Raw genomic sequence first — 24,973 nt, 5'->3', positions numbered from 1 at the left:
GACCATACAAATTAAGATTTAAGCAACTTTACAGCTCAATTAACAACCACGTTTTAACAGAAGAATTAAAGTGCTTTAATAAAAAATTCTAAGCTTCATATTTCTGCATGTCAACCCTCCAAAAATGGGCCCCATTCACTCCCATTGTAAGTGCCTCACAGTAACCCAGATTTGTGCTTTTTTTTATTAAAGAAGATGAGGGACGAGTCAAAATGATATTTTTGTGGTTTTTATTATGCCTAAATTTTACATTTAGTAATTTAGCAGACGGTTTTATCCAAAGCGACTTAAATTGATGTCGATTGAGCTTAACATGTATTGAAACCGGAATATGAATTTAAGAAATTTCATCAAAAGATGTGAAAACGCACAATGCATTAGTTTCCCCCCCCCACATAAACTTGAAAATAATGTACAGTGAAATTTTGACAAGAATAACTTGGTTCCGTTTTGCGTGTGCGGGAGCGTGCACTCAGGCGCGCGGCCGAGGAGGGGGGGATTTATGTATGAAAAGAAACAGGAAACTCGGCTGATCAGATCAACACTTTTACAGTGTGGGAGAAGCCGAGCGCGAGGCGTTAATGATTCAGTTATAGCTTTATATTTAATCAAGCATGGCCGTCAAGGCACTCGATTGATGTTTTACGTTCTCTGTTTTTATCTATTTAACTTTAGAAACTCCAGTGCCTAAAAAACTCGAGTTTTAAGAGACTGCGCGTGAGTGAAAGAGTTGGGGAGACTCCCTCATTCGAACCACTTGTGCATGCCATTTCTTTCGTTCTCCAGTTTATTCGGTTCCTTGACGCCTTATATCGTTGGAAACCGGTTTAAACGCCTGAAAGATGGGGTGCACCCTGAGCTCGGACGATAAGAGTGCCCAGGAGAGGAGTAAAATGATAGACAAAAACCTGCGGGATGATGGAGAGAAAGCGTCGCGAGAGGTCAAGCTGCTGCTGCTCGGTGAGTTCTGAGCTCCGCCAATGAACAAGCACAACAAACTTAACTTTAAAAGAAATTTGAGAGACTTTATCACTGTGCACTGACAGTATATAATCTATAAATGACGTATGAGTGGAGAATAAAGCAGTTAAGGCCATAATTATGAACTCGGTAAACTTTTTGTACTTAGTTACCGCGCTGGTTTCCTTGGCTAGCATATAAAGCTAATTCACTCAACTGAAATCCTCTATTGCGTTCATTTATATTGCTATAGGACTACAGTGAAGTTATTGTCTGTATTATATTTACACTTTGTATTTAACCGTTTTCTCGTCTTAACATGCATAAATCGTGCTTTTATTTTGGCCTTGACTTTTTCACAATACTGATTTGCATATTCGCCTATGGCCTGTTAGGAGCAAACGGCTCTCTGATAATCCAGCCAACAAAAGTCTAGAATTTAATCTGATTTAATCCCCACTGTCTGATTTATAGACATAGATCTGATAGATTAACGACATCCTCATCCAATTATGATAACTGAGATGCATATGGAGGGACCTGCTGGGTACTTTGAGTTAGCCAGAGTGGATGAGACTGGGGTTTAAAAGATGATTCTGAATTGTGTGTTTCTTTGTAGCCCAAGGGTTTAAGGCTAAATTGATATCCATTAAAAAGTTTTAAACCCTGTGTTATTTCGTAAACAGCTTTTAAACAGAACTCTTATAAACAGAATTGAGTAGGTGTGAAGAAATTGGCTACTGATTGAAGACAATGTGGTTTTGAGATGGCTTACTAGTTGTTTTTGCAGTGAAACGTGTCTTACATTTTTAGTAGTTTTAGTTGACGTATTCAAAAAGCTCTTTTATAGTCTTTATTTTTTGCTTTGGGGCGAAGAGAATTAGGATGTTCATTTGCAAAGTCCTACTATGCACAGTTGCTGTATGCAAACAGTATCACTGGTTCACATTTGTCTTTTTTTTTTTTTTTTTTACCTTAAAGCAGTAGAATTGTAAATTCATTTGCATACAGGCCACTTGTTTTTCAGTATCTGATTCCTGTTTTGCATTTGTTTCTTCTGTCGTTTTATGGCATTTGTGTGCCAGAATTGTTGAGGACAATGAGTAATAAATTCAAACTATTTGGAATTTGAAACTTTTATTAATTATAGTTTCTGTGGCTTCAACACATTAATATTTGTTTCTGAGATGACTCCACAGCCTCCCATGAACATGGACACTTTGTTTACATTCACACCGGTTTTTCTCTCAATTTAAAGGGGCAGGATTTCCACTTGCTTTGCATAAAGTTAGTGTCCACGTTCCCTGCTTTTTCTCTGCCTTTAAATAAACATGAAATTAAATAAGCCATGTATGGTCAATAGTTTGCTTCTCATTCTTTGATCTGATAAGTCAAGCTAGTATTGTAGAATAACCTCATATAAATTCTCAGGTGTGACGTGGCACTGTTTGCTAATTGTATAACTTTGCCATTTACCAGTTGGCCTGTCCTCCTTGTGCTGTGTAAATTGTTGGTTTAAGAGCAGGTTTTATGTCCTCCATCAAGCTTTGGGGAATTGGCTGTCCAATTAGCTTGTTAACTGGATTCCCCCCAGTGCTGATTCATTATCCGTCCCCTATGAGCCTCACGCTCTTCCAAAACTTTGCTTTCTTGGGTTTGTTTGCTTTTTGTTGTGGTGGATCATCAGCATATGTGTTTATGGCTGCTATAAAACAGGCTGGACATCCTGTTAAGAGTGTAGAGGGGGCAAATGGAGACCGCCAGAGAAGAGAGTACTTTCACGGGTAGGTGGGGAAAAAAATTGGTTGCAAAAATGAAAGAGAATCACATCTGATGTTGACTCTTTCAGTGAAGATGAGCAGCACTTATTCATGGTTAACAGCGCGCGCGATCTTCACCGCATTTGTCTCAAGCAGTGGGTGGTTGCCCAGTAACCGAAGAGCTAGTTCAAATTACAGCATAAGCTCAGCAGACCAAACCAAATGTGAAACTGCTGCTTTGGGAGTGGGAGTGAAGTTCACTGTTCGTGGATTTGAACAAATCCCTTATCCTAAAAAGTGCGACACAAAATCACACAATGATACAAGATGGCTATGCGGATGGCATTCTCAGTGTGGATCCCTACAATTCTTTTGTTGTTTTTGTTTGTCCTGTTTAATAATATGTTTCCAATTGCATATATATATATATCACACACCAATCATCCACAACATTAAAACCACCTGCTTAATATATATTGTGTATGTCCCTCTTGTGCGCCAACCCATACAGAGCGGTTATCTGAGTTAATGCAGACTTTATCAGTTAGAAACCTTCTGGCCATTCTCTGTTGACCTCTCTCATCAACAAGGCTTTTCCATCCACAGAACTGCCGCTCACTGGGTGTTTTTTGCACCATTCAGTGTAAATTCTAGAGACTCTTATGTGTGAAAAATCCAAAAGATCTGCAGTTACAGAAATACTCAAACCAACCCATCTGGCACCAACAATCATGCCATGCAATTATCTAATCAGCCAATTGTGTGGCAGAAGTGCATAAAATCATGCAGATGCAGGTCAGGAGCTTCAGTTAATGTTCACATCAACCATCAGAATGGGGGGGAAATGGGATCTCAATGATTTGGACCGTGACATGATTGTTGATGTCAGATGGACTGGTTTGAGTTGTTTTTGTAATTGCTGATCATTTTTATAAACTCGTTTTATTATCATTTATTGTAAGAACTTTGACTCGTTAATGGATATTATTTAATAAAAGTGAATGTTTGTCACTGAATGTAAACCTCCCTGCTCTGGGTGCCGAAATGTTTGCATGAAGTAACACACTCACCTGCATCTGAACAAAATTGGATTTGAAGATTTCCGTACTCTAGGGATTCGTCCGTGTACTCCAGTAGACAAAATGCCCATGCCTAATTCTGATAATTTTCCCCATACCATTTGTGCTATGGACATAGATTATCCAAATCATATGGCTTATTAGGGAGGGAAGGTGTCATTTATTTTATAAACAATTAGACATTTTTTATTTTTGTTAACCTGGCGAATGATTACCTGGGCAATGTATTTCCATAGACATCCACTGACCAGAATCTGATCCAGATTCTTTTGACTTGGACAATTAAGTAAACACCCCAGCCCCCACATTGCAATGCACTACAAGCCACACCTCTAGCAACCACCCAGAACACCAAGGAGTCATTGTGGTGAGATTTGCATGAGCAAAACTCTTTAGAAAATGTAAAGTTTCAGTTCTTATTTGAAATATTTTGAAATAGAAATGAAATTTGAATTGCTTGTACTGCCCTTAGCAGTATATTGCCAAATGATTATATAATTTCAACAGAGGAGATATAACACATCAAAAATAAAGTTAATACAATTCTTGCCAAATATGTAAATAAATATACTTCTTAATGGCTTTTCAAAGACTTATTAGAGGCATAAATGCAATCCAATAATCGGTCCTTCTATAATACACACTCATTGAGCACTGGATTAGGAATACCTGTACACCTACTTATTCATGCAATTATCTAATCAGCCAATCTTGTGGCAGTAGTGCAGTGCATAAACGCATGCAGATACGATCAGGTGCTTCAGTTAATATCCATTAACGAGTCAAATTTCTTACATTTAAATTATAATAAAATGTGTTTATAAAAATCATTCAACAATCAATCATGCCACTAGAGATGAAACGGTATGAAAACTTCAGATCACATTTATAGTGAATTTTCAAAAAGTACTTATTGACTGATTATTTCACTACACGTTTTATATTGAAAACCAACTCTGTAAACATTATTTACTTATTATTTATATTATTATTAGTGTTGTTACAATATACACTTGTTGCCAAAAGTTTGGAATAATGTACATATTTTGCTCTTATGAAAAGTAATTGGTACTTTAATTCACCAAAGTGGCATTCAACTGATCGCAGTGTATAGTCAGGACATTAATAATGTGTAAAATGTATGTGTTTGATATAGTGGCAAGTGATTTTCTAGTACAAAATTAGCAATTTATCATGATTACTCAAGGATAAGGTGCTGGAGTGATGGCTGCTAGAAATGAGGTCTGTCTAGACTTGATCAAAAAATAGCTTTTTTCAAATAGTGATGGTGCTGTTTCTTACATCAGTAATGTCCTGACTATACTTTGTGACCAGCTGAATGCCAATATGTTGAATTAAAGTACCAATGTCCTTCTGAAACAGCAAAATCTGCATATTATTCTATACACACACACACACACACACACACACACACACACACACAGCCTATCTTCTGTGTTGCATTTGAGTATATGCAATGACCCCATGCACAATTTACATACATACAAATGAGTCTTAATAAGACAGTGATGTAATTACAATGAGCCCAACAACTGACATAAATACTGTGGTCTTGTATAGGATTCTATAGTGTTTCTCCTAATGGAACACTTTTACAACAAAGTTGAGGACTGCTGGATTTTAAATGAACAAAATATGTTGGTTGGGTGACTAAACTACATAAGGTGTTATCGTGTGCAATGGGTGAATGGAGTCTGCAGACACACAACACATACAGCAGTAGAACAACTTGTGTTTTTACAAGAGGAGGTCACACTGAAAGCTTTAGTTTACATTATTGACAAGCTATTAGCAAGTTAGACAGACAAGCCATGACATTTTCCCCCATTCCAAAGTCCCCACATCATGCATTGAGCTAAAAGTTATCTTACCTTGCTTTTGCTATAGAGTAGTGGGTGGTGTTCATGAAGCTGACTCAAGATATTTGAAGTGTTGCACCCATTCACAATTTGCTTTTTGTGCATGTTCTGCAGACAGGGTGACCATCTTTGATTAAGTTTAACTCTGCACTCTTGTAAAACCCAAAATACGACCACACTTCAGATTTGGTCCTCTAAAAGGCTGAAAAATCTCCAGAGCGCTGTCACTGCCTTCCACCATGTTTTCACTCAAAACAAACCCATGCTGCGTGCTGCGCATATGTCAGAGTGTTGATAACTTTGTTTGATGCTGGACAGTATTTACTGTGAGGTTTTCAAACCACGGTAATCAAACATGGTTTTAATGATAATTACAATTTGAATATATCTGATCGGTATCAGCTGATACTGAGATTTCAGATATCTGATCGGAAGAGAAAAAGTGGTATCGGTGCAACCCTAATTGAGATAAAAAAAAAAAGTCCTATTCTGATGGTTGATGTGAACATTAGCTGAAGCTCCTGACCCGTATCGGCATGATTTTAGGCACTTCTGCCACACAATTGGTTTATTAGATAATTTAATGGATTATTGTTGGTGCCAGATGGGCTGGTTTGAGTCTCTGTAACTGTTGATCTCCTGTGATTTACACTCACAACAGTCTCTAGAATTTACTCTGAATGGTGCCAAAAACAAAAAGTATCCAGTTAAGCGGTAGTTCTGCAGATGGAAACACTTTGTTGATGAGAGCGGTCAACAGTAAATGGCCAGATTGGTCCGAGCTGACAGTAAGGCTGTGATAACTCTGATAACCCCTCTGTACAATTTTAGTTAGCAGAATGGCATCTCAGAATGCACAACACATCAAACCATGAGGCGAATATGCTACAAAAACTGAAGACCATGTTGGGAACTTAATTGGAACAAAACTGTTCCTTAGGGCTGTGTCGATACAATAAAATATTGATATACCGCAATACTTTTTGTCACGATATTGTATCGATACTTTAGCTCTATATAACGATATTTACATACAACCATTTGTGTTTTCATATCATGTCCAGCATTTCAATAAAAAAAGCAGGTCGTCTAAATAAATGCAAAATCGGTGTGCTCTTCTTCAGTGTAGTCAGAGATGCTTCTATGAGGCTCAAGGGAGACTGTAACTGAGCCTGCTGGATTACTGATTATCTCACGAACACGCTGGGCATCTCTCTTGCGTTTGGTGGAAAAAAGCACATCCAAGAACCATTAATGCAATCGAAAAAAAAATATATATATATATATATATATATATATATATATATATATATGTAGAGAGAGAGAGAGAGAGAGAGAGAGAGATATAAATGGAACCAGTTGTTATCCATATTAAACACTTTGATATTTTGCTTCTGAGAAACTTTCTAGCCTTTTGTTGAAAGAAGATTAATAGTTTGGATAAACCACAAGTCACTCATGTGGGAGATTTGGGGGTCCCTGGGGTGGATTCATTGCTCCTGTATTTGGTTTCCTCGCAGTAGAGTTTGAATCTGAGTGAGAGATGTTGATGTGGCCTAATTGCTGTTTGTGTTTTGGGACTGAGAGAAAGCGAGAGCAGCATTCTCCTGATGGAAGTTTCTCAACCACATCTGAGACGGTTAATTGAAAAGTTTGCTCGCCGAATGAATGAACTCTAGGCTTACAGCAGGGCATAGCTCCATTTATACAAAAAGCTGTGTGAAGGAATTCAAATGTTCCTGAGCAGGGCTAAAAAAAAATGGATGTGCATTACTACATTTCGAAAAATGTCTAGCTGGTGAGATGGTTGGAGATCTAGGTGACTAAAAAGGCTTGTTTCTGCATTTTTGCATTCAAAGGGTGTGTACACTCTACAGAAATCTCTGACGGAGTGTTTGATGACTAGAAATTCTTAATCTCCATTTGGAATTTGTGGAAAGAGCCATGTCAGTTTGAATTCAATGTGGGCATACAGGAGATTGGATTTCATGAAAGTTCCAACTCTAAGGGTGCTTTCACACTGGCTGTTTAGTTCGGAGCACAGTTCGCATGGGAAATTGGTAAAATGAAAGGTGTCATGCGGACTGGGGTGCGCACCGCAGTACCGAACCCGAGACTACCTGTTGGAGCAGGTGGTCTGAGTTCGGTTGAAATGAAATTGTAGCGCGATTCACTTGAATGTGAAAGCAACTTTGACTCTGGTGCTCACTCGTACAGGAAGTAAAGTAACCTCTGCATGCATTTTGGCCAATGACGACGACATTAGTTTTGACAACACACGAGGATACACACATTCCTGAAAGTCCCCAAAAGGTAATGACACCACAACGACATACAAGTACAATCAACACTATAAATACTTTCTGTCTATCTATCTATACACCTTATAAATACTATATATAAATACTACCATGTTATAAATATATGGTATAATAGGAAATTACAGTGGTGATAACTTCACCTTCACCTTTGCGAGTAGCAGCAAGCCGCATTCCCCATGACATCTGATGAGTTACGCCATGAAGTGCACATATACGCAGGTGTCGTTCTCTCTGCTGTACGTAATGGCACCAAAAAAACAAAGTATTATGAGTCGCGTTGTGTTCACCATGCGTGTTTGTGATGCAGTAAAATGAACGCAAATGGACCGGGGTTCGATATAATCAAGTGAGTGTGAAACCAGACCAACGCTGCCGCGGGCACTGGGAACAATCGCACGCGGAATTGGACTGCAGCAAACGTGCCCAGTGTGAATGCCCCCTAAAATTCGTATTGGTCAATAAATGGCTACAATAGAGTGCGTTGCTTCAAAAGTTACTTTTGGTTGCATGACAGAGTGTACACTTTCCATGTGTAATGCTTCCAGTAGCATTTCCAGTTGAGCACAGTTTGGTATGGTACAATTACAACCCTTTCCTTATCTGAAGTTCACAGGACAGTTAGCTAACAGTACACAACTGTGCTGGTTGAACGCCTTACTCACCATTGGTCACTTGCTTAGTCTGTCCATTTTAATCCTGATTTCACAGCACCACAATCAAAAAAGAAACCGAAACCGTAGCAACAAAATCTGATTAGTACAAAATGGAACCGTTCTACAATGAGAAATCCTTGTCTTTATGGTTGAAAATAACCTTTATTGTTGTCACAATTATATTTCAGTAGTCAATACACTAGGGGTTGGAATGACAAGGTCAAGATACGATTAGGGATGGGCATTCTTCAAAAATTTGGTATTCCGTTACTATGGGTCGCTGCTTCCTGACGAGCTGCACATATACAAGAGTAAAGAGTGCACCGCTTATCCAGTACATAGAAACAGGAACCCAGCTTTCACACAGTAAGCCACATTCTCACAATAACCCGCTTTTCTGGTGAAGATTCACCAACATGTACCTTCTGCCAGAATCCATTATCCATGAAATATGTTTTATTAGACTGTACTGCTCTTAACTCCATGAGAAACCTTTTTTATTAAGTCAACACTTTTGAAGAAATGTTTAACAAAATCAAACCGAACACAATTTTAGAGTTTAAAAAATTATTATTTTTTTTTTTTTTAAAAACCTCTTATAGAATTGCTTATACATTTCTCGCCATGAAAATAACCATAGAAGCTGGCATGGCGTTAAGATCAAACAAACAAATAGTCATTTTACTATTCGAATAATTATTGCAGAACGAATATTTGACTACTCGTGCACGTGAATATCTATACAATATTGTGAGGGGAAAATATCGAAATACTATAACTTATCTAGTTTTCCCCCAACCTCTAGTCAAAGATATTAGAATCATTTCTAGATTGTCCATACAAATTTTTTATAACACAGCAAGAACATCTATTAATTATCAAAGTAAACATTGTTTCAAGTAATTTTTTTTGTGATTCCTACCAGCAGCAAGTGTTTAGTTCAAACCTGCATTGTTCTGAGACACATATAATCTGTTTACAGATATCTGCCTTTAATCCCATTACAGCAACGTAACGTTTAATTAATCCATACAAGTTAAACCTACATAGTTCCTCAGATCAGTGGTGCTATGATTGCCTCTTGCTTTTATTCCAGTTGTTAATATACAGTTGAGAGAAGTATCCTGTAATATAGTTTCTCAATGCTAAGAAATTGGAGAGCACACTTGCGTTCTTATGAAGACTGTCTGGCCAAGGTGCCTTGGAGGAATAAACTCGAACGGACAGGAGGACGTAAAACGCCTCTATTGTGAGCTTTGAGATATGCCACGATCTTCCTGTTGCAACTGACTTTCCCAGCACATCTGTAGGAGATTATTTTGAATTTACGGTTAATTCGAATTTAATTCATTTTGAAATTATTATTTTGAAATTTTTTATTTTATCAGGGAATCAAGGTTTTGCACTAAAATATTAGCAAACGCTATAGTTAGTTTGTCAATCCACCAAAGGCTGAATAAGGAAGAGAAAAAAATGTGCAACGCTTGTCTTGAAATCTGATCAGCTGCATGTGTGTGCGCTCCAGATGAACGTAATAGGTTAACAACACGTAGACTGATATAAAAGAAACGGGTAATATTTCCATTATGATTGTACAGTTTGATTGTAGCTCAGCTTCGTCCATCGTGCATGGATGCAATGGCTTTATCAGACCTGGCCTTGGCTTTCTGCATATGTTGATGAACGGTCTCCTTTCTTTTAACTATAATAAAGCGTTTGTTACATGACAGTTATGGAGGCTTAATTTAAAATCCTATGGATAGGCTATAGATGGGAGAGTTAAATATCAACCTCTGGTTTTACCATAATGATTCCGATAGATCGCTAATTATTTCTTTGTTCTGTGACATGTTTCAAGGGTGCTGCATTTATAGCCAACATTTGGGAAGGGATCATTTTTACAAACTTTGCGAGTTGAATTGTAATGATAAATAATTTCATATTGGTGCACTGCTCGGCGTGCTCTGGACTGTTTCAGCAGCCTTTTATGATTATAGAAACAAATAGTTTGATACACAATGAGAAGTTTCTTGATAAACTTGATCATTTATAGATATTGATTTCAAGATAACCTTCTAGATATACTTGGTTTAGATAAAAATGAATACCTACATTGGCTAAGAAATATTCAGCGGTTTTATTAATTATTTCTGAACATCTGGATTTATTAGATTTTGATTTATTTTATATTTACATTAACAACTTAACAACTTCCTGTGTGGTGCACTTTTGTGCATTTTTCTTGAACACCTATACTTCCTTAAATGAAAAGAACTTTGATTTCTCTGACCAGATTGCCTTGCATTTTTAATAAAGAACATGTTATTTAAATCATGTTTGAGTTACTTTTTAGTTGAGTACATTTAAAAGTTGAAAAATGTAATTGCAAAACATCTGTCCAGTTGAAAATAAAACATTAATTTTTTTTGCCATATCACCCAGCCCTGTGTCTTTTATTACTTTATAAAATGATGCCCAGCAAAACAACAAATGTTGACAGAGTATGGCAACAAGCTGTCATAGTTTCGCAAGCTTACAGCTGAAAATCTTGAAGGAAAACGCGATACATTTTCTTTGTTTGCCACCATAGTGCCGCTATGACTTCTGGGACTTGAAATGTTTTCTTTTTGCGAACAAGTCACCATTCGATGCATCCTCGATCACAGCCTGATCAAAAGAACACGTCTGGGTAATTTTATGCATTCTTGAATATTGGAATTGAATTTGGAAGTGACTATTTCACTTTAAGGAAGTGACGTCTTTGTTCCTTGAACATTTCTGGCTAGTTGTCATACTCATTCAAAACAACAGCAGGTGGCGCTTCATTCGTTGTGACTTTAACATTAACTTTTAACATTAATACAATTGTCATAAAATGTCATTATTAAAATATGGACCATGTTGTGCTGTGGTTTGATGCCTTGATCAAACAGAAATTGAAGAGTTTAGATGTCCAGAAATGCAACCAATAATTCACGCATGAACCGCTGCAATGAAGTGAGATGGCTGGATACATACAGTACTTGCAACTGTTGCACCCATCTTATCTAATATTTAAAAAAAATATTAATGCCAACTTATTGCAAGTTTGACAGGTAGAGTCCAAAAAGGGACAATAGATTGCTCCCATTATAATGAATTAAATCATTTACTTTTACATTTAGTCATTAGCAGATGCTTTTATCCAAAACAATGTACAAATTAGGAAAACAAAAAAGGAAGTCCTTAACTTGTCTGCAGGTCACACAGACAGCTTCATTGAATGGCTTTATTGATTACAATAGGAGCTAGTATTGTCAAAAGTACCAAGTAAATACTAAAATCAAAAAAGGTGTAATGATACCAGTGTTTCTGCAGTACCGTTAGTACCGAGCACAGTATGATTGACACATGACTGCTTTAAAATGCTCACAGGCTTATTTTGAATGCATGGTCTTGTTACTCCTTTTACACTGAAATGGACAATTAATCAAATTAAAATCGTGACATGTCCTAGTGTGATTTATTAAACTGCTAAATGCTGCAATCTTACTGTGGATGAGCTGCGTACTTTGTATAAATCGGACCGCTCATACACTGGAAACTCCACAGAGATTGAGAATCATTCAGATTGTATGAGATGAAGCAGAACACTAATCCACTGTGAAAAGTGTATTACAAGTAGACTATATAATTAAATCACAGCATTTGCACTTTATTCTCAACTCAACTTTATATAAATAGCATTTCAAACAACAGAGTTGACCAAAGTGCTTCACTGTAATAAAATTGTGTGCAAGTGTGTGGGCGTGAGAGGGAGAGAGTGAGCGCTCCGAGACCGTGAGAACGGGTACTCTTCAATGCAGAAATGATGCAAAAGCAACAAATGATGGATAAAAAGTTTTAGTTAGTTTAAAATATAACCAGAATCAGAATACGTTTTATTGCCAAGTATGCTTGCACACAAGGAAATTGTCTTTGTGACAGAAGCTTCCAGTGCAAAGAGAATACCAAAAAATTTACATATAAATATAAACGTGTATATATAAAATGTAAACTATAAAATAAGATGCAACAGATAAATGTATAGAGGAAACTACAGTAGGGCAATAATGTTGTTCAAATATGTTATATACAGATATACAGTTATGTGCAAGGTGATTTAATGTATTGTGCATAAGAGGTAGGATATGTCAATAAATACAAATGGAATATAAATATGAATAGTTGAATATACACTAGATTGTATTGCCACAATGAAGAGTATTGGAGGCAGTTTTAACTGTTAATATGGGACAGGGCAGAAATGATGCATGTTTGGTGTTAGAGAACAATATTCAAGATTACAGCACAGAAAGATCAGGGCTGTTGTTCTGTCGCACTCTTCACTAGAGACAATGAGAGGGCGCATCCATTGTCATGAAGTCTTGCGGTGCGGATGGAATCAATCTATCCACATCGCAGGATGGATTAGGTTGTGTCTGATGTTACCTAATTGTTAGCAAGGCCATCCTGTCTGACCCTACGTTACCACTGGCGTGTTGTGAGCGAAGCTGAGAGCGTTTTTTTTATTCATTACTATGAAAGCCGAGCGTCATGCTCGAAAGGTGGATCATAGGATTGGCAGCGGTGCGGAGCAAGCTCTCTCCTAGCGCTGTGAGCGCTTTTGAGCGGATTTCCTCTGCCCCAGTGAAAACGCAGCCTGAGAAAGCTTATCGTCGATATCGTGGATTTTCTTTATCATGATAAATTTCGATATGGTTTTATTGCCCAGCCCTACCTCCAACTGAAGAAAGCGAGATCTTAACAAAACAGTCTGCATGTGTGACCCTCTCGGCCAAAATAGTGTTGTTTGGAGTCTGCTAGTGTTGTGCCGGCTTTAGCCAGTTATGGCACATTTCCACTGCACGTTTTGGTTCGACTCTACTCCCATTACCTTTCTGAGCTTGCTTTTCCACTGCAGTTTAGTGCCGCCTCAACGTGGGTGGAATTATAGGCTGATTGTCATAGTCTACTGCCGTGACAATCTTAAATGCGACACAAACATTGCTGACCACAAAACAATAACACGACCGCTAGCTGTTAGCTACTAGCTCATCGTACTGCATAAATCAGTTGTTGCATGGTGATTTTACACAAGTGTAACAGTTAAATTGGCCTGGTTGTTTTAAAAGCAAGCTTTCCAGTTGCTGGTCAACAAAATAAAGTGAAGCTTTCAAGTAGAGTATAAAGTTTACGTACCATCCTCCATCGTGAGTCCAGGGCACTCTCCCTCCCATTGCTCGCCAGTTTAGATGCTTGATGGTTCTGTAGTCACTTAAGTTTTTTTTTTTTTTTTTTTTTACTTTTCCCTAAGTGACCAACAGCTGAGGCACATCCTGAAATACTTTTCCGTTTCATGTCGTTTTGTTCATCTCTAATGAGAGGACCATCTGCACCTCGTTTAATGACCACGGCGTGGTTTTGCGCACAGCCATTTCTTTTTACAATTTGAAAGTCGCGTGCAGAGCAGAGTTGAATTGCACCGTGCAGTGGAAAAGCCCCATTAGATAACTGTGACGGTTTAAAAAAAAAAAACAGCAGAATTTGCATCAATGTCCTGTACGTCATAGAAAATATTTAAAGACCTAAAACGCGTCACTACATCTTATATTTGTAGATCTTGTACAACACCGCACTGGTCACTGGGCAAGTGAAGATGCCGTCACTGACCTGAAACTTTCACAATGTCACAATATTTTTTTTAGAGCTTAAATTTACTTGAATTGATTGGTCTTTGTCCCACCCCATTATTACATTTTGTAGAGGAATCAAAGGGATGGAAATAAGAAGTGCTTTAAGTAGTCAAATATGTCATTTTCAGGATCTGATTGAGTGAGAGAGAATTTTGCTGAGCTGGCAAGAGCCATGCATTTTTTTTTTATCTTTACAGTCAGTTCCTCATGCTAATTTGTGGAACAGGGAAAGGTCTGGAATGTTTGCGTATGTGTCCATCTGGCCAACACTCTCTCTCACTCTCTCACTCTCTCACTCTCTCTCTCTCTCTCAGGGGCTGGTGAATCTGGGAAGAGTACAATTGTTAAACAGATGAAGTAAGTTTGACCCCTTTTATTTCACCATTACATGTCACAGTAGTTTCATAACAATTTATAAATCACAATAGATGCAAAACAAGCTAGTTTACCTAGTATTGGACAGTGCACATTAGATTATCATTTGAATATGGACATTACTTAATAGGGGACATCACCCCTGCATTTGTTAACCATAAACTATCATGACATTGTAATCACCGAAACCCACAACATCATAGTTCATGAGAATTAATAAGGCACTTAAAGCTCTGCTTTTTTGTAAATATTGTGATGGCTAATAAGGCATTGTCAGGCACAATGCTCCGGAGAATGGCAGCAACTAGGAATGTCAATTTTCAGACATTGTCATGGAAATGTACAGCCAGTTAATCTAGAATATAACCTTAATACTGTAAAAGTGTGTGGAGGACTCCAAATAATGTTTGCATGTAGCCTATTGTTTAAATATAATTTAAATTATTACACTTAAAAATGCAAGTATTGGCATTTCCAGCTTTAAAATATTCTTAGTTCAGTGTATTTTAATACATTTAGGCTATGTTTAGTCTAGTGTGAATTGTTATATTACTGTTATAATAACTTGTATAGAAGATACATATTTGAGTTCATTAAAACTTCATGTTGTGGATCGTGGGATATTTAAGATACTTGGAACTTATTTTTATTTGAAATTAGGTCAAATTGAAAACTGATGTAATTGTAGGCTGGAATGAAACATGTGCTGACATAATTCTGAAATGAACTAATTGGTGATCCTTAAACTTAATCTATCGAATTATTAACGACAATTAAACTATTATTAATGAATCATTAACATAGCTAGCAGCAACCCCTTCTGCCATGACTGTATTCACGATACAGCACAGCCCTTCATTAGTGCCTCATTGCTTGAATAAAATGGTTACTACGTAATTAATTTGTACAAGAAAATAAAATATAAAGAAAATGTACCATCCTTCCTTTTTTAGATCGTGTCCCATATATATATATATATATATATATATATATATATATATATATATATATATATATAAAACAAAGATTAATAGTTGACCTCTAGAGTTGATATAGTAGCAAGGTGAACTGGATATTTTATATTATAGCTCTTACTATATTGTGGATTTTAACACGGATGCAACACTGTATTGACCAGCGTCTAGGATCAGATCAGTTTATAATTTCATTTAATTACTTCAAAACTTGACATTGTCTTTCTCCCACAGAATTATCCATGAGGCGGGCTACTCAGAGGAGGAGTGTAAACAGTTCAGAGCCGTGGTCTACAGCAACACCATCCAGTCCATCATCGCCATCATAAGGGCAATGGGCCGACTTAAAATTGACTTTGCAGATGGTGCCCGGGCTGTAAGTGGTGCTGTTATATTGTCAAGTGCCATTCCAGGAATATTTAACCCTTAAATGCATACCTTGGGTCTTTAGAGACCCGGGACCTCATTCCTGTGCATCATCCATTTTTTGGAGATGTTTCCATACCTCTTTAGTATTCTTCAATCGATCTCTAATAAATAGTGTAACACAAAACAAAAATGGCAAAATTGCAAAAAAAATTTTTTTATTTTATTTATAATGGTTTAAGTACCAAAAGTGTATAGGTTTTCATGTCCGTTTAGCAATGAAATGGCAATGGTCAATCAGAGACACTTAGATTAGTCCTCCATCCTATCTGTAATGACAACTGATCCTAATGTGCAAGTTTTAAACGTCCGAATGCCTAGATGCTGGCATGATGTTCTAGCTCTGTTCGCGTGGCACACGAAAATGAATTCTGAAGAAACATCACCTGACACTTGAAAAGAAGCTGTAGAACAAGTGTGAAAACCACATTGTAATTATTTTGGATTCATTGCATATTGCACCGCTTGCTTTGAACGTAGAGTTAAATACACGACAAAACTAAAACTATCCCGTTCTAATCGAGGCACAGTTGCGGAGTAAATAAGTGATTTATTATGCTAACTAAACAACTTTGTTTTTAATGAGAGCATTCGCGAGAGTGCATATCAGTGTGTGGAGCATCATGAGCTTGTGTCGGAATGCAGATCTCAATCAGTATAAACCTGCAGTGAGTGACCGCAATCATTGTAATGGGAAAGTTTTATCGCGTTGCTCGATTTTTGTGTACAATTTATAAAAAAATGTATTACAGGTTTGATTTGTCATGTTAATAAGTTGGCCAATGTGAATTTGATTTGTTCAAAATAGCAATAAAGTAATTCAGCTTAACTGTTCTAAGTGTGTTTTGGAGGTGTAGTCAAGATGAAGAATATGGTATGAATGGCTTATTTCAGGAATCACCATCATTGTTATTGTGTCTGCTCTAATAAGACCCATTTCCCACGCAGCTGGTATTGGTACGTTTAGCATTTTCACAAATCGCACACGTTTTTAATTTCCAAAGTTCAACCACTGAGGCCAAAAATGATCTTATATAAAAAAGATCACCATTGAAGATCTAATGGGATGAATGGTACTTTTGCATTCCATTTACAAAAAAATACAACCTACGGGTTTGGAATGACATTGGGGTGAGTAATTAACAGAATGTTTTTTCGCTAAACTATTATTTTAAGCATTCCAGCCCACTTATGATTTTTTTTATGTTGTACTTTTATAAATGACAAGAGCTTGCAAGAAAAGATGCTGAAACATCAAAGAGGAATTGTGTGTGAAGTCTTCATTGACATTACAAAAGAGAAGTTTCCTTATGAGTTTGATTGGCTTGTCTTATAGGATGACGCTAGGCAGCTGTTTGTACTTGCTGGCTCTGTGGATGAGGGATTCATGACTGGGGAGCTGGCTGGAATTATCCAGCGACTATGGAAGGATGCAGGAGTGCAGGCTTGTTTCGGCCGCTCCAGAGAGTACCAGCTTAATGACTCTGCCTCATAGTGAGTTTATCTCTCTCTCCCCAACTATCCAACCATTTCCAACATAATGACCTCCGTTCTTCCTCCTTTTTTACATTTTGGCCACTGACCATTACCTCATGTATTATGAGCAGATGTTTGTTTTATATTTTGCTTTAGTTGTAATGAATGTTATTCCATCCATTATGGCTCAGCATTCAAATAGGCTTTATGCAAACTTTTAGCTTTTCAAAAATGCAAATTTGTCTTGTGTTATCAAAGCATGCATCAAAACCGTATCTTTTGCATACAGCCCAAACAAACTAGACATTTACAATGTTTACAAAGTTTTCTATGGTAACTTACATAATAAAGGTGGCATGCATCTAGACTGACTGGGCTGAAAAGATATTTGAAATTCATCGGTTAAATATTCGGGTGGGACAATTCGCTCTGACAACGATTATATTTTCGATTCTCTATCTAGAAGTTACAATGCATCGTGACCAGTAATTACAGATGAAATGTCATGTGTAGGCAGATAAGATCCAGGCTTTGAACGTGTAGGCTCAACAGGGTTATAGAATGAAAAACTTGTCTATTAGTAGCATGTAAAGGTGGTTACATGGGATATGTGGTAACCATGAGTTCACTGTTAATTTTGGGATGGGAAAAGTAGTGCCAGGTGGCTAAACGGAGACAAGCATAGCTTGTCAAGCCCATTTACGAGAATTCAAACGCATCGTCATGCAGGACTGTTTGTGGCACACTCTGCGAAAGATACTTTTTTGCTATCTTTTCACAGCTGCCGCGTGTCATTTGACCAATCACAGGTGACCGTAATCAACTGAATAGTTCCCATCAGAACAGCCTCCCTAGTTGTATCATTCACTATAAAGAGAATGAGTGTTTCCATTCACAGCCAATGACTGCCCACCAGTCACATTTATTTAACCAAGTTCTATTCATGGTTAAACTGTTTTATGTAGAAATTACACATTTTATGGTGATACAAAAGTAATATTAGCGTAATATACTGTATATCGTTATCAGGGAAGAAGGTAACAACAATGAACTTGCATTGGTAAAATGGATGCAAACAGTTTTGAATAATGACACAGAAAGCCGAACTCTGCAGTATCCATCTGTCTGTCCATCAGTCCGTCCATAAATATGTAGGTTCGCGGGGTGAACTCTGCTGCATAAACTTTCTTCATTTCAAAGTGCGCTTTCTTTCCCTTTAATCTCACGTACTCGGCTCTTTGTGTTGAGAGAATGTATGTGTAATATGAGACTGACACATTTGGTATTAATATATAATGATAATAGATTCTTACATTTCGTAATCAATGCATCAAAATTTCTTTGATTAGATCAATGCATTTTACCAGCCCTATTAAATATATGGCCTCAACAATAAGCAATGCTACTAAAGCGAGATAAGGGGTGATATGATCAAAATCTTATATCACGACATGAATAATTTTATATCACAACAACAATATGTATCACAAAATAGTTAATTTTTTCTAAATTAAAAAAAGAAAAAATATATTAAATGTTGGTTTATAAATTAAACATTGTAATGCCTAATTTTGAGTAATCCAGTCAGTGAATTTAATTATTTATAAATGAAAACATCCCCCTCATATAATTTTCTCTTTATTTGGAACTTGACAAAGCAAAAAAAACATATGATTATTATAAACTTTCCTCAAACTCGACATCTTCTCCAAGCAATGAAACAAAGGAAATTACACAAGTAAAATAATATCCAATGGAAATAATCTCATCATTCAAACAGAATTTAATTAAGGGTGATGTGTAGTTTAAAAATACACTTAATTATTGATGTATGACACATTATTGTAGCGGTTTCCCTTGTCAGTGGTGGTTAACATCTCTGACTGTCTAGCTTTTTGAGATGTATGACTTCCTCCATAATGCTTTAAGGTAAAAAGAAAAAAATCGAATAAAATCTAGAAGTAGAATTCAATTAGGTCACGTAAGTTTTGTGGTTTGTGCCGCAATATCGAGATACATTTTTCTGATTGAGTAGCGTGACTCATCTCGCTCTGTGCTCTCTGGTCTCTGGAGCACAAATGGGAAGCCTGCTTAGCTTGCGTGCACTTGTATGCTCCAGAGATAGCATGGAGAGTGCGCGACAATTCTCTCGGTCTCATGTGATGGTGCTCCGCCCTCCTCCTGCATTTCTCTGACAGAATGTGTTCCACATTCGTGTAATGTGAATAGAATGATGTGCACAATTCTTACCATGTGGGGGCGACTTTGCATTACTGCGATGGAGACGATAATCCAAAATGTATTGTCTGTTGTTACGACTGGAAATATTAAAATGACTCTTGCGTTTCTCACTTTCTAGCTACCTGAATGACCTAGACCGAATATCCAATGCTTCTTACGTACCCACTCAGCAAGATGTCCTGAGAACTAGGGTGAAGACTACAGGTATCGTGGAGACCCACTTCACCTTCAAAGATCTTCACTTCAAGTGAGTGCTGCCATTTGTATTTGAAATGCCTGCACACTTTCAGCTGGAAAATCTGATATCAAAATTCACAGATTTTTCTGAAATGCGCTGTATGTGTGAGAGGAAATTATGGACTATGTTTGACATCCGCATGATTGTGTTCCTCATTTGAGTTGAAAAGGGAAAGTGACTCATCTGTTTATACACTGCATCAGATAAGTGTTAGTGTGCCTGATCAAAATTATACATCTTAAACCATTTTTAACCACAATTTCCTCTAAATATCACTGTGTATTTGGTGTGTAGTCTGACGAGAATTCTGATCCTCATTAGAGCTTATTCTGGCAAAGAATTGCCCAAGAAGGGATAAGACAAAACTGACCAACATGTAAAGTGACCAACCACAATTTTAGTTTTTTTACTTGCGCTGAAGTGCGGGGTTATCTGACATAATAATAGAACTGTGCCGAAACATTTATTCAAATAGTGCTGGTACCAGCGCGCAGTATGACCGACACACAACAGATTTAAAATGCTCATAGGTCTATTTTGAATGCATGCTCGGTTTCTCCTTTTACACTGAAATGGACAATTAATCGAATTAAAATCGTGACATGTCCTAGTGTGATTATTAAACCGCTTAAGGCTGCAATCTTGGTGTGGAATATATAAGCTGCGTACTTTAAATGATGACTGCTCAAACACTGGAAACAGACATTGAGAATCATTCGCACTGTATCAGATGACAGAACAGAGCACAAATCCACTGTGAAGCGTGAATTACATGTAGACTTATATATATAATTTCAACTCATCTAGAGTTTTATAGCATTTAAAACAACAGAGTTGACCAAAGTGCTTCACGGTAATACAATTTTTAACATAACATTTCAAAATTACAACAAACACCAATAATCTAAAATACAAGCACTGTGGCCTACATTTCATTTGTCAGACTCAAAGGCCAATGTAAAGAAATGTGATTTCAAACATGACTTAAGTCTTCAATGATTCACTGGGATGTGTCGCTAACTGTTTATCTGGAAAAGTGACGATGCCGATTTAAAAAAAAAAAACCTGTCATAATAAAAGCACGATTAAAAATAAATCTAGATGCCTGAAATTGTGACCGAAATATATTAAAACCTGTATACTAAAATGATCTGTAATAATAAAGCAGTATATCACAAGCAAGATTTCTGATGGATAAAAAAAATGCAATTATATGTTAGTTACATTTTCACTTGTTAAAGTTGTAAGAACTAATTGATTATACACCATTTTGATAATTAAACTATAATGATTAAATTATTTTAAAAAAAACTAAACGGATGTGTTCAATAGCACATTATCATATTTGCATATATTTACTCTGGTATTGACATTGGTATCAAGAACTGTATAATATCACTTGTATAGGTACCAACTACGGAAATTTTTTTACCATGAAAACACTAGTGCTGCATTAATCTCCACCAATGGTTCTTCAGAAAACACAATTTTAACAACTATGTAAAATGTGTGTTGACAATGTATGTCTTTCTGTACAAAAGAAATAAGGTTACTTCACAGGCATCAGAAGTGGTATATACACCATTCTCTTCATAGATGTCTTCATCTGATGCTGTTAACCTTCCAAACTTTAGTTCTTGCTCAAAAGTGCTAATTGTTTCAACCTTTTACCTTTTTAATGCAACACTGTTTCCAGGGGGACTAATAAGACATTGAGGAAAAGCAACCAATCAGACTGGAACTGGTCATTTTTGTCAGTGCAATATTGGACTGTGCGTTGTGTGTGAGGCTGATAGTTTTCAGTGTGTTTGACCATTCCATAGTGCATCTCACCACACACAACTTATCTCTACTTTCAGAATGTTTGATGTGGGTGGTCAGAGATCTGAGAGGAAGAAATGGATCCACTGCTTTGAGGGTGTGACCGCCATTATCTTCTGTGTGGCTCTCAGCGATTATGACCTTGTCTTGGCTGAGGATGAGGAAATGGTGAGAGCTCACCTCAACCACACACTGTTCCAGTGTTCACACTCATTTGATCCTTTGACTCAGCAGTGTCACAATAGACACTTTTAAAGACCCTATTAACTCACTTGACAAACGCAGTTTTCTTTGCTCTGTTGATGGGGTTGGATATAGCAGTGGGCTTTAGCCTTTAGTTTACATCACAGCCAAGGGCCATGATTTGCTGTTAGCTATTGCTAGTCAGAAGTTGGTGGTACGATGGGTAGGGACAGTCATACTAGAGAGCATTTTGTTGGATAAAGATCATTAGAAATGCCTGTGAGAGCTAAATGAGTCATCAGAATTTTGGTTTATTTTCTCTTCTTTGGGCAACAGAACCGAATGCATGAAGCTATGAAGCTGTTTGACAGCATCTGCAACAACAAGTGGTTCACAGACACTTCCATCATCCTGTTTCTCAACAAGAAGGACCTGTTTGAGGATAAGATCAAGAAAAGCCCACTTACTATTTGTTTCCCAGAGTATGCCGGTATGAACAGCTGTAAATCTTTTGAATCAAATGAATCACCCATAGTCTATATTGTCTTATGTAATAATATAAAGGTATGTTGTCTGTGTCACAAGTGTTCCAAGTATTTTGACATTAAATGTGTAAAACACCCTCTACAAGGATCCAGCACGTATGAGGATGCAGCCGCCTATGTTCAGTGCCAGTTTGAGGACCTGAATAAGAAGAAGGACACCAAGGAGATCTACTCCCACTTCACGTGCGCCACAGATACAAAGAATGTGCAGTTTGTCTTTGACGCAGTCACTGATGTCATCATCAAAAACAACCTGAAAGACTGTGGGCTCTTTTAAGTTCAGCCAACTCACTGGTAAGCAGGAACTCCTTTTAAGGAATAGTTCACCTAAAAATGAAAATTCATTTTCTCATCCTTATGTTGTTCCAAACTCGTATGACTTAAAACATTTTCTGTGGGATGCAAAAAGAGAAATGTTAATGTACTAGTCCTGCTTTTCCATATAGTAAAAGTGATTGTGGGACTCTGGATGCCAAGCACCAAAATGACTAAAGTAATCCACACAAGCTGCATTTGTCTTGAACACATCAAATCATTTTTAATTAACACATGATTTATTGAAATCTTGGTATAAATGTAATTTCTTGTTTCTTTATCAAGCATGTGTTTACCTTTTGTATCCTGTCTGTCTTTCACAGTACAACGTTGAGCGGCCTGATGTGAAATCTTTGGGAGAATCGGAGCATGAGCAAAGTCAACCATCAACTTGAATGTTGAATGCATTACTTAACTTTTTATTTATGTTCTCTGAACATTTTTAACATTTTTAGAAAGTTTTAGAAAAAAGCCTTTTGTGTAAAATATTTGTAATATCTGTAATTGTTGCTTTATTTAGGTTTATACTTTACAGAACCTTTGTATTGGATATTTTCACTTTAAGGGTTTTTGGGAACAATTTTCTGTCTCTGAATATTAAGGTCATGTGCTTTCACTATTATTTGCAGTTCATGTTGCAGTGCTTTTTTCTCTCGACTAAATTAAGAGCCACTTGCTGTTTATCCCCAATGTTATCATAAATAAGTTTTCACTTGTGCATCGAATAGAGTATGAATACAAGAGAATTTTAAGACCAAACTATTTGAAGGGAACAAATTCAAGATTTTTGCACATTACTTCCTTGTGTGGTCAAAATATATATATATATATTTTTGTCATTTATATGAGAAACGTGTATGGTGATCTGAGTACACCCACAATACAAGGACAGTGTGTGCATGTCAGATTTGCCTGTGATTGGAATGATGGAAAAACTGTGGTGAGAGACTCATTTGTTAATGAATTTGGTCCTCTGCACCTGCAACTCATGAGCTGTTTTAATGGAGTACTCTGCAAAAGGTCACGATATTTTATGTGTTCTATGAAGTAATGCGATAACAGGCATTTTATTGATCAAAGGGAACAGTTTATTTCTATAAAAGGGACCGAAGGCTTTTACGCTTCTGAATTCCAATAACGCATTTCTTTTTGCACTAGGTCCATATAATCCATGTTATGTAACACATGAGTCAACCACCTTTACAATGTAATGTGTGGTAGAAAGTGCGCAGACATCTTTTCTGACAGTAATGTATGATTAGTTCAAATGGTTTTAAATTTCACATCCCTAAAATGTCAGTTCTTATTGGATGGAAACAAATGTTGACTAATATCCACTATTTTGCTAATAAAAATGCGGTTGCAATGACAGCATCCTGAAATCGATTTGTCAAGTGCTTTCTTTGTTTTTAAACCATAATTTGGGAGAATAATCCATTCTATACAGATTCTGTAAATAGAGACTTTCACATGTAGTGACCGATTTCATCAGCCTATTTTCAATTAACCGGTTAAAAGACTTGTTTGATAACCTTGGTGTTGCTTTCATAAACCGCTTCAGCCTTGTCAATGAATACTGCACAAGTTCAAATTTCTGTGTTTAAATAAGTTCCTGTCAACTTCAATATTGTGTTAAATAAGTATTCATTTAAATTCAGATGTTATTTGCTGTATTTAAATTGTGCTAATTTGATATAATATTGTCTAACTTGCCTCCTATTAAAAAACGTGCATTTTAGCATTTATGGACTGGCCCCATTCACTGCTAAGTTCCTTACTGTAACTGGGATTTTTGCTTGTGTTTTAAGGGGATAGTTCACCCAAAAATGACTGTTTTCTCATCATTTACCTTATCATCCTCATACCATCCCAGATGTGTATGACTTTCTTTCTTCAGCAGAACATAAATTAAGATTTTTAGAAGAATATTTCAGCTCTGTAGGTCCTTTCAATGCAAGTGAATGGTGACCAGAACTTTGTAACTCCAAAACTTATATAAAGGAAACATAGAA

General features: G+C 36.8%; 1 protein-coding gene across 1 annotated transcript; it reads left to right on the top strand.

The window, feature by feature from the left end:
• The first annotated feature begins 507 nt into the window (after positions 1 to 507).
• LOC127640432 (guanine nucleotide-binding protein G(i) subunit alpha-1-like) lies at positions 508 to 24,973 on the top strand. Its single transcript, XM_052123008.1, has 9 exons — positions 508 to 960; positions 14,682 to 14,724; positions 15,951 to 16,092; positions 17,479 to 17,636; positions 19,978 to 20,106; positions 21,957 to 22,086; positions 22,438 to 22,591; positions 22,733 to 22,940; positions 23,285 to 24,973. The coding sequence occupies exons 1-8, from the start codon at positions 843 to 845 to the stop codon at positions 22,921 to 22,923; spliced, it is 1,065 nt and encodes a 354-aa protein (XP_051978968.1). The 5' UTR covers positions 508 to 842; the 3' UTR covers positions 22,924 to 22,940; positions 23,285 to 24,973.

Source organism: Xyrauchen texanus, chromosome 49 (genome assembly GCF_025860055.1).
Source record: "Xyrauchen texanus isolate HMW12.3.18 chromosome 49, RBS_HiC_50CHRs, whole genome shotgun sequence".
In the NCBI taxonomy this organism is placed as follows: domain Eukaryota; kingdom Metazoa; phylum Chordata; class Actinopteri; order Cypriniformes; family Catostomidae; genus Xyrauchen; species Xyrauchen texanus.
This window is presented reverse-complemented; position numbering and strand designations above follow the sequence as displayed.